This window comes from Suncus etruscus, chromosome 4 (genome assembly GCF_024139225.1).
Source record: "Suncus etruscus isolate mSunEtr1 chromosome 4, mSunEtr1.pri.cur, whole genome shotgun sequence".
In the NCBI taxonomy this organism is placed as follows: domain Eukaryota; kingdom Metazoa; phylum Chordata; class Mammalia; order Eulipotyphla; family Soricidae; genus Suncus; species Suncus etruscus.
In genome coordinates this window covers 59,207,108-59,219,305 of record NC_064851.1, presented here as the reverse complement: position 1 = coordinate 59,219,305, position 12,198 = coordinate 59,207,108, and the positions used below count along the sequence as shown (strand labels likewise).

The 12,198-nt window shown below is 34.6% G+C and overlaps 1 protein-coding gene across 4 annotated transcripts in view; it reads left to right on the top strand.

Annotated features, from left to right (window-relative positions):
• Positions 1-12,198, top strand: part of MAP3K7 (mitogen-activated protein kinase kinase kinase 7) — a 71,538-nt gene that overhangs the window by 34,663 nt on the left and 24,677 nt on the right. For 2 of the 4 annotated variants that reach the window (XM_049772214.1, XM_049772211.1), the window contains exons 10-13: positions 165-295; positions 864-993; positions 4,018-4,098; positions 11,148-11,212. In XM_049772214.1, coding sequence (XP_049628171.1) covers positions 165-295; positions 864-993; positions 4,018-4,098; positions 11,148-11,212 — 407 coding nt within the window. The remainder of the gene's footprint in view (positions 1-164; positions 296-863; positions 994-4,017; positions 4,099-11,147; positions 11,213-12,198) is intronic. The other 2 variants (XM_049772215.1, XM_049772213.1) reach the window with 1 other exon arrangement.

Genomic DNA, 12,198 nt, shown 5'->3' with positions numbered 1-12,198 from the left:
TATTACAATATATCAAAGTTAGGTAAACATACTGTTTTTATCTCACTGTAAATGTTTCTTCCATGGATTAAAAGAGAACTGTTACACTTGCTGATGTCTAATAGGAACTTGAATTTATAATTTCCAAACTGAGCACTTAGTAATAATTATTTTTATCTTTCTAGGCTCATTCATGGACATCACATCAACAAATACCAGTAATAAAAGTGATACTAATATGGAGCAAGTTCCTGCCACAAATGATACTATCAAACGTTTAGAATCAAAATTGTTGAAAAATCAAGCAAAGCAACAGGTTTGTTTTGTTATTAAAACTAAAAGTTCTTTGATAACCTCACTAGAACTCATAATATTAATTAAAATAATTAACCTCTTTTGTTAAATATTCTGAATCTTGTTTCTGAAGTAGACAGATCTTGATCCAAGAAATGCAATGAGATTTCTCCTGCCAGTGACACCAGATTGTTTTTTCTTTGAATGATTGCTGCCTTTACCAACTCTTAATGTTACAATTAAAATGTCAGATGGATCTATTTTGACCAAGTTATTCAGTTAAAAGGCTTGCACTAAGTTATATAGTGCTGTTATTTTGTTATTTTTTCGGTTGCTAGCTTAAAAATATCATATGGAATATTTTGTTCACTTAGCCAGAGGCATTACAATTAGCTATTAATTTGGACATAAAACTCCCACTTTAGTAATCAACTTTTTCTATAAACCAATCCTACCTTACTTGGTTGCATCCTGTGAATTAAACCTCGCTCTTTCAGAGTAGAACAAAATCAGTAATAATCCTAGTTGTTATTTTTCTGCTAGGTTGCTCAGGATTTTTCAATTTTTATATTGACCTGTAATCCTAACAGAGTGAATCTGGACGGTTAAGCTTGGGAGCTTCCCGTGGAAGCAGCGTAGAGAGCTTACCCCCAACCTCTGAGGGCAAGAGAATGAGTGCTGACATGTCTGAAATAGAAGCCAGAATTGCTGCGACTGCAGGTAAAGAGGAACTAAAAGTCTAAGATGAATGAAAATGGTAATTTCAATAATATCAGAATTTGATGTTCTTTTGTTATTATTGTGGTTTCAGTGTTTGTGCCATACATGGCAGTGCTCAGGGCTTACTCATGGCTCTATGCTCAGAGACTGCTCTGGGAGCATATATGATTCAGGAAAATATGACTTAAATTTTATTGCATTGAGACATGCATATGTGTCACAATCAGAAACTCCAGATTTTGATACATTTTCCTGAGGAATACCAGGTTTAATCCAAAAGGAAAACATAATAAATTATTTAGATCAGAAAGTAAGTATACTTTCCTAATTATGGATTTTACCCTATGTACTTAAGCATGAACTGAAAATCCAAGTGAGAAGTTTAAAAGTTGGCAAAATTGGAATGTTTTGGAAGATTTTGAGAGTTTGCTAGAATCTTTAGCTATATTCAAATATATATTTTAAGGTTAGCAAAAAAGTTTTCTTTAGATCCAGATAGATTTGACCTTACTTTCTTTTCCTCTGCCTTTCAGTGACAAAGGCTAAGTTAATTCTCAAAGTAAAATAAGAGTAGAGTGATTTTATTCCATTATGGAAAAGGTTATCATTTAAATTCTGTTTCTCACTTCATCAGGTGTTTCTTTATGCAGGAACTGATTAGCACAAAGGAATTGCATGCTTTGTTACCTGAGCAAAGTGATAGCTTTCTTTTCTAATGAGATTTTATTGTTGTGATGCTAGTTTTATTTGTTTTCTTTATGACTCCTTCAGAGGTGAGGGGGAGCTTATTATAAAAATAAATGTTTCTTTGTTTAAAGATGAAATACAAATAGACATCTGAAAAACAGCTTTCATAATTCTCATGCAGACACACAGATAAAATGTTTATTCAATAACTTTATATGTGTATACTTGTATATTTTTATATAGATTTTTTTAACTTAGCTCACCAATTTTTTTAACGATAACTGTGTTATTTGCTTTTTCTTCTATGTAGAATATTCATTTTTTTGTGTGAAATTTTTTTTTAGGAAGATGTCCAAAAGATTGGGCGACATAATGATACTTGCTTCAGACTACTCATAATCACTGATTTCTATCCATTGGCATTAAATTACAACTAGTTAAATACAACATGATCTCTTAAAACATGTCCAACGTAAGCTTTATTCTTGACTCAAACAGATCTGGAGGGGTAGGTTTGTACTCCAAATTAGCTTTTATAATTCCTAATCATATCCAGTTAAAGCAACCAGAGGGGGAAGATTTAGAGCGAAAGGGCTTATATGCGCAGGTTCTTTAGAAGAGCTTTCAGGGATGTCATTCGTAAGAACAACTGCTCTGATGTCACATTGGCCTTAATAGTATGATCCTATGACACTAAAACAAGGAAGGATCTCTGGTCTTTTATCTAAGAGCATTGCTGTCCTGAGTAAAGTCAGAACTTCTTGCTCAGAAAGAGGACAAAGAATCAGGATTGGCAGGGTTCTAACTGCCTCTGTCACATATATTTGTATAAGTGATCAAGTTGACTTGTCAGCCACTGGCAAACCCATTTGAAAACCATACCTTACTCCTGTGTAATGAGGGTATCTCAGTCATTCCTTCACATGTTTATTACCCTATTTCTTCAGAGATATTCAGGATAATCCTACCTATACCAACCATGAAAGCCAGCAAGGGTCAACACTCCCTGTGGTTTTTGTTTGGGGACAAAGGTGCATTTGGGGACAAGGATGCCCCCCCACCCGCTCATGACAGGGAAAGAATAGGTCTCAGGTTGATGACCAGAGACTGTTTAAATTCTTAAAACTATGCTTACATAGAACCAAAAGAAGTGCCGGGATACCTGAATTGTAACAGGACATAGCCCAGATTTAGGTGGAGCCCTGGGGAAAAGCTCAGCTGGAATAACCGTGTTTAGGAGTGCTCGGAGCAAGGCAACATTGGTAGGCATTATAATCAGAGCTCTCTGTGAGGGAAGAGAGATGGCCTAAGGTCAAGCCCAATTATGAATCATGTGAGGGTGGCATCCGTCTTAGTGCTGTCAATCCCTGGTGTAGTGGTATCTTCTGAAGCTTCCAGTCTCAAGGAGAATCCCCAGAACTAGTGTCCTACAGATGCCCCTTTAACAAATAGCTTCACTGGGTTCTGTCTGCCAGGTGGTGCAGGAATAGTTTCATAGAGAGTATCCAACACTACCTAACACTGCTACTCTAAACCAGAAAGTATGTAATTTTATGTTATTGCTAGTATTGATCTTCTAGTCAAGTAGTGTCAAGTCTATGATTATTTACAGAAATGATTTCCTTAAAGATAACCACACACATTAAATTGTCCTGTTTCTGCTTACTTGTACAAAAATGTTATTGAACATCCTTTGAATTGTATACAACTCACATTTTGAGTGAAGTATATCACTTTGAAACTTTCATAATCTACCTGTTCAGAACTACCAACTAACAGAATGTATCCTAAGAATACATTACAGTTGGAAATTAGTTAATTCAGTCTGCTAGAATTATGTGTAAATATACACCTTGTATATTTTGATTTATCATTAATCGATGAATTTTACTTTATAGCGCACTTAAGGAAACATCTAATTTGAACAAATTACACTGTATATTTAAAAATACTATTTTAACTCATTGTCCTTCCCATTTTTATAACCGTCCATATACTCAGCCCTTGCACATTAGTGCTTACAGTTATATAGATTGTTTTTATGATGATGTTTGAACTTTACTTTTCTCATTACCTGCAGCTTTTTGTGTCTGTCTGATTTTTTTTTCCCCTGCTACTTAAAGCCAGTATGTGAAGCATCATGTATTGGTAGTTTTTTGCTCCTTAATTGTGCCTTTTCTAAGCATGGATGAACAGTTAGATAGTTCTGCATGTCATTCTGCATGAAGTTGTATTAACATTAGCTATTTGAAAATTATTCTGTTTTCGTAGTTAATCGTTTTCTGTGTTACTATTTGTGGTTGTTTGCATGTATACTGTATATATGTGTTTTTGCAGCCTATTCCAAGCCTAAACGGGGCCATCGTAAAACTGCTTCATTTGGCAACATTCTGGATATCCCTGAGATCGTCATATCAGGTATCTTAGACCACCTGAGTTGGTCTAAAAGCTGTGGAAACGGAATAATGATCCCTGGTCCTTGCAAAATGCTTCTTGCTCCAATATTTAGAGAATCTTGCATGCAATATTAGGGAAACATTACATTTCAAATCTCCAATGAGAACAAAAAAAAAAAAAACAGAAGGCAAAAGTAAACCTTTTCAGTGAAAGAACATCGGCTCAGAATTCTACCAACTTCCTCTCATTTGTAAGTGAGTAGATAAACAGGGATACAGATTTTTTTTTCCCATCCAGTAGAAAGAGGAAACAACTATTTGAGGAAACAACTATTTAAAAATTACTTTATTTCTTTGATTTTAATTTCTTCTTGTTAATATTTTGGGGCTCTCTAAGCTTTCAGCTCCAGATCTTTCTCATGGTAGCAAGTTAAATAAAAAATGAGAAAGAGTTACTATATACACTTGTCTTCGTTAGAAAACAAAGTGAAACTGTGATATTTCATATACTGTTTTCATGGTATCTAGCCAAGGAGTTAATTCTTCTTTTTTTTGTTGTCGTTGTTGTTGTTTTCCCTTTGGGTCACACCCGGTGATGTTCAGGGTGATGTTCTGGCTCTTTGCTCAGAAATCGCTCCTGACAGGCATAGGGGACCCATATGGAATGCCAGAACCACCATCTGTCCTGGATCAGCCGCATGCAAGGCTAATGCCCTACCACTGTGCTATCTCTCTCTGACCCTACCAAGGAGTTAATTCTTCTGTGAATATGTAATTCACACTAGGTATTTGGTGTCTTAAATTGCTAAATTGTTTTTATTTCTTATGATCATTTCATAGATGATTCTAAATTGCCATTAATTAGAACTGAATGCTGAATGTCATACAAAATTAATATACTTGTCAAAATTATCACTTGTTGGGGCCAGTAGGTCTACCACTGCGGGTAGATCATTTGCCTTGCCTTCAGCCAATCTGGTTTGATCCCTGGCATCCTGTGTGGTCTCCTAAGCCTGCCAGGAGTGATTTCTGAGTGCAGAGCCTGTAGTAATACCTGAGCACCCCTGGGTGTGACCCAGAAACACTTGTTTATTCTTTTCTCCCAAATTTTAACATAGAAGTACACAATTTTTCACATATATTAATTGGTATGATATATGAATTCTTCAACATACTATATTCGGCCATGATTGTGCTTTTAACAGAATATTGTTTGCCACTGAACATCTAGTGGTTCTCTTGGTAAACTAAAAATCGAGGGGAAAGGGGCCAGAGTGATGGCGCAATGGTAGGGCATTTGCCTTGCATGCAGCTGACCCAGGACAAACCTAGGTTCGATCCCCGGTGACCCATATGATCCTCCAAGCCAGGACCGATTTCTGAGTGCATGGACAGGAGTAATCCCTGAGCATCCCCGGGTGCTTGCCTTATATGCAACCAATCTGGGTTCCATCGCTAGCACGCCATATGTTTTCCCAGGCCTTACAAGGTATAATTTCTATGTCTAAAGCCAGGAGTAAGTCCTGAGCAAGGCTGGGTGTGGTCCCCAAAACAAATCAATAAAACCGAATGGTACATATTGTCCAATTATTATCAACATAAATATTTAAGGGAATTGAGAAAATTTAGCAGATATCTTAATCTTCCTGATGACTCAGAATAAGAAAGCACATACACACCTATAGTACTCAAATCAATACTGTACAAGATTTAGAATGAAAAGAGGAAAAGGTGGGTAATTCTCAGTCAATATGAATTTGTGCTCCAGCAGGCAAACATTTTGAAACTTTGGTTTTATCATCAGTAGGTGCCACTATAACTTACAAGGGATTTAGTCCAGGTGCTGTCAAACACTCTATTGCACATATAGCATTCCACAGTCAGCAAAGATCAGCCCTAAATATCAATAGTAAAGAAACTGAGAAGTGGGTTAGATGTTTTTATTCTGGTACAGAGTAGTTTAAATTATATCATCCTGATGTAAGTAGGTTAGCAGAAAATGAGCAGCATTTTAAGGCATGCACTTTATCACTGAGCTATATCCCAGCTTTAGTGACTTTATAGACAAGACTTTATACCTAATGAAGTTAAAGAGTTTTCCCAGAGTCACACCCAGAATCTCCATTCAGTTCTTCTGACTCCAAATCACATCCATTTTCTTCTCTTCTATTTGAGTCAGGAAAGAGACAGGTAGTTCTTCCTCGTTACTTAGTGTTATCAGTTAAGAAATCTCTTTAGGAAAATACCCTCTTTTACAGTAGTAGGTATTTACGAAGTCAGTAAAGTTTACTGTCACTCTACCCCTAATGTCTGAGCAACATTACTCAATTTTTAAATAGTATTCAGTAGTTTAATAATTGGTTTTTAGATATCCAGACAATAACTTAATCACTCTTGCCTTAATAAAAGACTGCAAACACTAATAAAAAAAAAAGACACAAAAATAGTTAATTGATGAATTGTTATATCAAATTAAATGTTTCTGGGAATATATTATGCCTCATATGGCCATCTTCATAACATTTAGTACTTTCTAGTTAACACTTTTTCAAAGTAGATTTCTTATAAGTTCTGGGCAGTATTTATAGCTCCAAAGGTTGATCCCAGTTGCAACAATTTTTCAAGGTGCATGTTGTGGTTAAGTATTTTTTACATGGTGGTTACACGGTTGTTCACAATAAAATTTTATTTTCAGAGTTACAAAGTTGTTCATAATTGAATTTCAGTCATACAATGTACAGCACCCTTGTACATTTCCTCCCATCAATGTACCCAGTTTCACACTCTCTACCCTGCTCTCTCCCCTACCTGTCTCTGCAGTAAAGAGTGACCAGAGGGCATAAGCACATGCCAAGCACATACAGGGTCTTGTAGCATTGTGGAGTCAGGACTTCATCTCTGCAGTAACGCTATACATCTTGCATGGGTGAGGCCTTGGGTTTAAGCCTCAACATTGCAAACCAAACCAAGCAGATATTTTTCTTCTCGCTTTCTTTCTATTTCTCTTCTTTTTTTTTTTTTTTTCAGACAGTTGTTTCATTATTGTTACAGAAGGGCTATCAAGCATAGCAATTAATCTCCTTTCAGCACCCAGTTGTTGTCTTGAATGATTGTTTCCATCTGTTGAAGGGCATCTTGGTTGTTTCCAGAATCTGGCTATTGTAAATAGTGCTGCAATGAATATAGATGTGAGGAAGGGATTTTTGAATTGTAGTTTTGTGTTCCTAGGGTATATCCCTAGGAGTGGTATAGCTAGATCATATGGGAGCTCAATCTCCAGTTTTCGAAGGAATCTCTATATCGCTTTCCATAGAGGTTGGACTAGACGGCATTCCCACCAGCAGTGAAAAAGAGTTCCTTTCTCTCCACATCCTCGTCAGCACTGCTTGTTCTCATTCTTTCTGATGTGTGCCAATCTCTGTGGCGTGAGATGCTACCTCATAGTTGTTTTGATTGCATCTCCCTCATGATTGGTGTTGTGGAGCATTTTTTCATGTAGTCCCTTCTCTACCCTAACTGCACTCCTATACTATTTGTGGCAAGCTTCCTATCATGGATTGGTCCTCCCTGCCCTTGTCACTATCGTCTTTGAATATTATCATCATAGGGCCTTATTTTAATATCCCACAAATGAGAGAAATCATTCTATATCTATCTCCCTCTAACTCATTTAATCAGCATAATACTCTCCATATCCATCCATGTATAAACAAATGACATGTCTTCATATTTTCTAAAAGATGCATAGTGTTCTATTGTGTAGATGTGCGATAGTTTCTTTATCCATGCTTCTGTTCTCAGGCACTTGGATGGTTTCCAGATTCTGGCTACTATGAATAATGTTGCAGCAAACAAGAGTGCAGAGGGCTTTTCTGCATTGGGGGGTTGGGGTGTGTGTGGTCACACCCGGTAGCGCTCAGGGGTTACTCCTGACTCTATGCTCAGAAATCGCTCCTGGCAGGCTCAGGGGACTTTATGGGATGCCAGGATTTGAACCACCGACCTACATGAAAGGCTAACGCCTTACCTCCATGCTATCTCTCCTGCCCCAAAACTACAGAATTTCTTATACATCTTTTACATTAACTCTGTCACTGAAGAATAGTAAGATTCTGGTATGGAAATAATTCTCCCATCATCTTTTTCTCTTTTTTATCTTCTCTTAAGGAGTGAACTATATAGCCAAACTTACCAGTCAAGGCACACACTTAAGAACAGAATACAGTATATCTCATTTTAATTGTGCTTTTTTCACAAATCGTCAGCAATTCTGTTGGCACAATTTTTCCAGCAGCACATGTTCACTTTGTTTTTTATTGGCAGGGGTGAAGGGTGGTAAGTCATACCTGGAAGTGCTCAGGAATTACTTCTGGCTCTTTGTGCATGGTGCTTGGAGAACCGTATTCAATACCAGGGATTGATCTGGATTTGGCCACAGCAAGGCAACCACTTAAAACCTGCGGCCACAAATTTTGTCAATTTCTTTCTTAGTTCTTAGAAAAGCCATTCAGAATTGTTGAGTATTTTTCCTACTACCAAACAAAAGCAGTAAGTGTTAAGTTTTACTTTATTAACAAACCAGTTCTTTAAAATTCATTTGTTTAAAATGACTGAATAAGCTAGACTGAGAGCAGTAGTGAATTGAAAACAACGTATTTCATCTATGAGGTGTTACTCCATTCACTCTTTTTTGGTGATATATTATAATATAATATAATATATATATTATATAATATTAATATATATATTATATAATATTATTATATATTATATATATTATATAATATATATATAATTATTAATATATATATTATATAATATAATATATATATTATATATATTATAATATAATAATATATAATATTATGTGATATATTTCTTTTATTGTCATTTTAAAAAGTAATCCTTAAAAAATACTGTTCTCTGTTAAAATTAATAGAGCTTACAGAGCTCAGTACAGAATAAAATATTCAGAACATCATTTGCAGGTTTCACATTCCTTTATCTGACATCTGTTTGACATATTACCCCCTTATTTTTTTTTAATTTATGTTACCATGCATAACAGGTATGTACATACCAAAAAATTTTAAATGTAAAATAAATGAGTTTCTACATTAGCATTTAGTAAGAGAAAAAATTCAGAATCAATCTAAATTTCCAACATACCCAGTAATTATCATTTGCAATAATAGGAGTTTGATGTATTTTTACATTCATATTTCTAACTGATGACTAAAATATAATATTGGAGCAACAAGTATTTGTTGATTGCAGTCTTTTTTTTGCTTTGTCTAAACTGTTTGCCAGATGGTTTCTGTGATGGTTATGCTAATTATAATGCATTGCTTAATACTGCTGGCTTTAACTCATGCTGTAGCTTGACTATTTCTTCACATTTTATGGCTTTTGTTAACTGTCACTTCTTTGCTTCCTTAAAAGTTTTACTCTTTCCTCCTACCCCACCTAGACTTGACTTTCTGTTTGTTTTTGCAATGATGTAATGATTTCTAGACATATGTACTCACTGGTTCCCTGGATTCACAAATGTTGCTAATCTGAAAAGAGAATTCCAAACACTTTACAAGCCTGTCTCATATAAGCTAATTTTAGAATGATTGTGTTAAACAAAATGTGCCTTAATTGTTTATTAGTTGGTAAATTTATTAACCATTATTAAATGGTTGGTAGGTCTCTGTTCTTTTGTCCTATTCTCAAAAGAATCTTAGCATTCCTGATTGAAAAAATACAATTTGCTGTTAGTTTATTTGTAGAAATTTGGAATTTGAGACAAACTGGAGTTTGAATTAAGAGTATGCTAGGAATTCAAAAACAACCTAAAATTAAAAAAGATTGATAGTCAACGCTTTTAAGAGTGGTTATAAATTTTTATTTTCATTTTTCATTACAGATTATACTGCATTTGTCTGTAGATTCTTTATCATTTACATGGAAATAATGGGGACACAATTTAAGATGCTGAAGTGTGTTGTTTGTTGGTCTGGAATAAATAACCAGTATTCTAAAACATATTAAAAAATATTGATGGTGTCAAGATCAAATTCAGATCTGATGCGTGCAAAAACATGGGCTTTGCTGCTGAGCTACATCTCCAGACCCTGAACATAGAGATTTTTAAGAATGAATTCTTCCTGTTCATCATTCCATAGCCATGTAGAGTACATATTCTGAATGCTGCCTGGTAATTGACAAATTACATAATACAGCCTTCAAAGCCAAAAGAATTTTGAGTATGGTGTCAGCTGTTACTGATAGTATTGTGGTGGTTCCTTTTGAGACAGCTGGTCTCTCATCTGAGAGAAGATAATGTATAAGCAGGTCTGTCTATTTCAAAATAAAAGTACTAAGTTGAAGCTGTTACTAATTTATTGTATTTTGCTGAATTGCATATGTAGTTTTTTATGAACTATATTTAAATTATTACCAATGGACATTTCTGATGTAGGATAAACAGAATAGTTGGTTTCAACAAGTAACTATCTTTTAGCAATATCATTCATCTGATACAGGAAATAAGAGTTGTTTACAAATAAAATTAGCAGATTCTGACAGTGTTGTCCTGGAGTGTGACTTGGTTTTAATAAATGTAAATGTAAATGTAGGCATCCTCTTAGGCCCTGAAAATAATAAGGTGTGGTGTTTGTTAAAGTCAGTCATGTCTCACAACCTGTCAAGCTATCTTGATGTAGCAGCTGTAACGTAAGGCCCTTGAAATAGATGCCATCATCACCCCAGCACCCAAGCATTCATCTATTTAAATACATGACAGAAGATGGTGGGAGAGTGTTCAGCAGCTATTTGTATGATAGGAGTGGTTTTTTTTTTAATTAGGACATATTTTGTTGCAGGCCAGAAACTTTTGAGTTAAAATACTATAGATTCTTTTCTTCTTTTCTTACATCTTTCTTTTACTCTTTTAACAACAAATACACTTTTTCCCCACAAGTATTTTGAATACAACCAGGGAACAATAAATTTCAGCTTCCTACTGTAGCTATGATAACTTTATAGACTTACTTAGCTAGGTCTCACTAATTTTTTTTTTTAAAGGCAACGGACAGCCACGACGTAGATCCATTCAAGACTTGACGATTACTGGAACAGAATCTGGTCCGGTAAGTCTTAGCATTTCAATTCTTGCCTTGAGGAAGAATAATGGCACAATTCAAGAATTAGCTGTAAGTTTTGCTCTCTGAAAGAATAGTTTTATGAGTTAACATTATAATAGAGGATTATTAATTACTACTTGAAATTAAATACTTGGTAGAAAAAATACTACAGAGAGCATTTTAAAATTATGAAAGTCACTCCAGTGTTTTTGTGTGGTTTTTATACAGGTTTTAGTAAGGAAGTCTTCCTTATGTGACATAACAATCTATCAGTTGTCCTCTTGTGTGTGATCATTAGTACTGTGTCTGCTTAACTTATTAAAGGAGTAAATATTTCCCAGAGATGTTACTCCTCGAAGATTTTAAAATTGTCATTCCACTACAATTTATATTTAATAAATTTTTATTCTTATGAAATATCTTAGATAATTTTATTAAGCAGATGAAATAATTCTGAACAGGTTTCTATCCTAGTTGTTAAGGGTTTTAAATTTCTATTTTTCTACTTCTGTATCTCCTTTCTTTTGCAACCAATTTTGAATCAATTTTGATTCAGACAGTGCCAAATTTAAGCTTTTTTCTTATTTACTATTATCAAGTTTTAAATAACCATCAAACTAAGTAACATTTTTGTTACTGAGGTTAAGAACCTTGCTAACCTATCATGTCATTTAAATGAATATGAACTAATTATGATGTCAGTTTTGTTGTTGATCTGTTTTCAGATGTACTGAAATTATTTAATTTTGAGTACAGCATAATGTATCTGACATAGTAAAATTATATCATGGCCTGTTTTCAGGTAATATGGTGTTGATTATTAATAACAACAATAAACTTGTACAATGTATTCATATTTTATCCCAAAAATGTTTTATTGTAAAGATTATTTGTAGTCAGTAAAATATGAGGGCCCTTTATAAGTCATCAAATTCAATAAAAAGCACTTAAGCTATTTAAATGAGGGGCCAGAGAGAAAGTCCAGTGGTTAG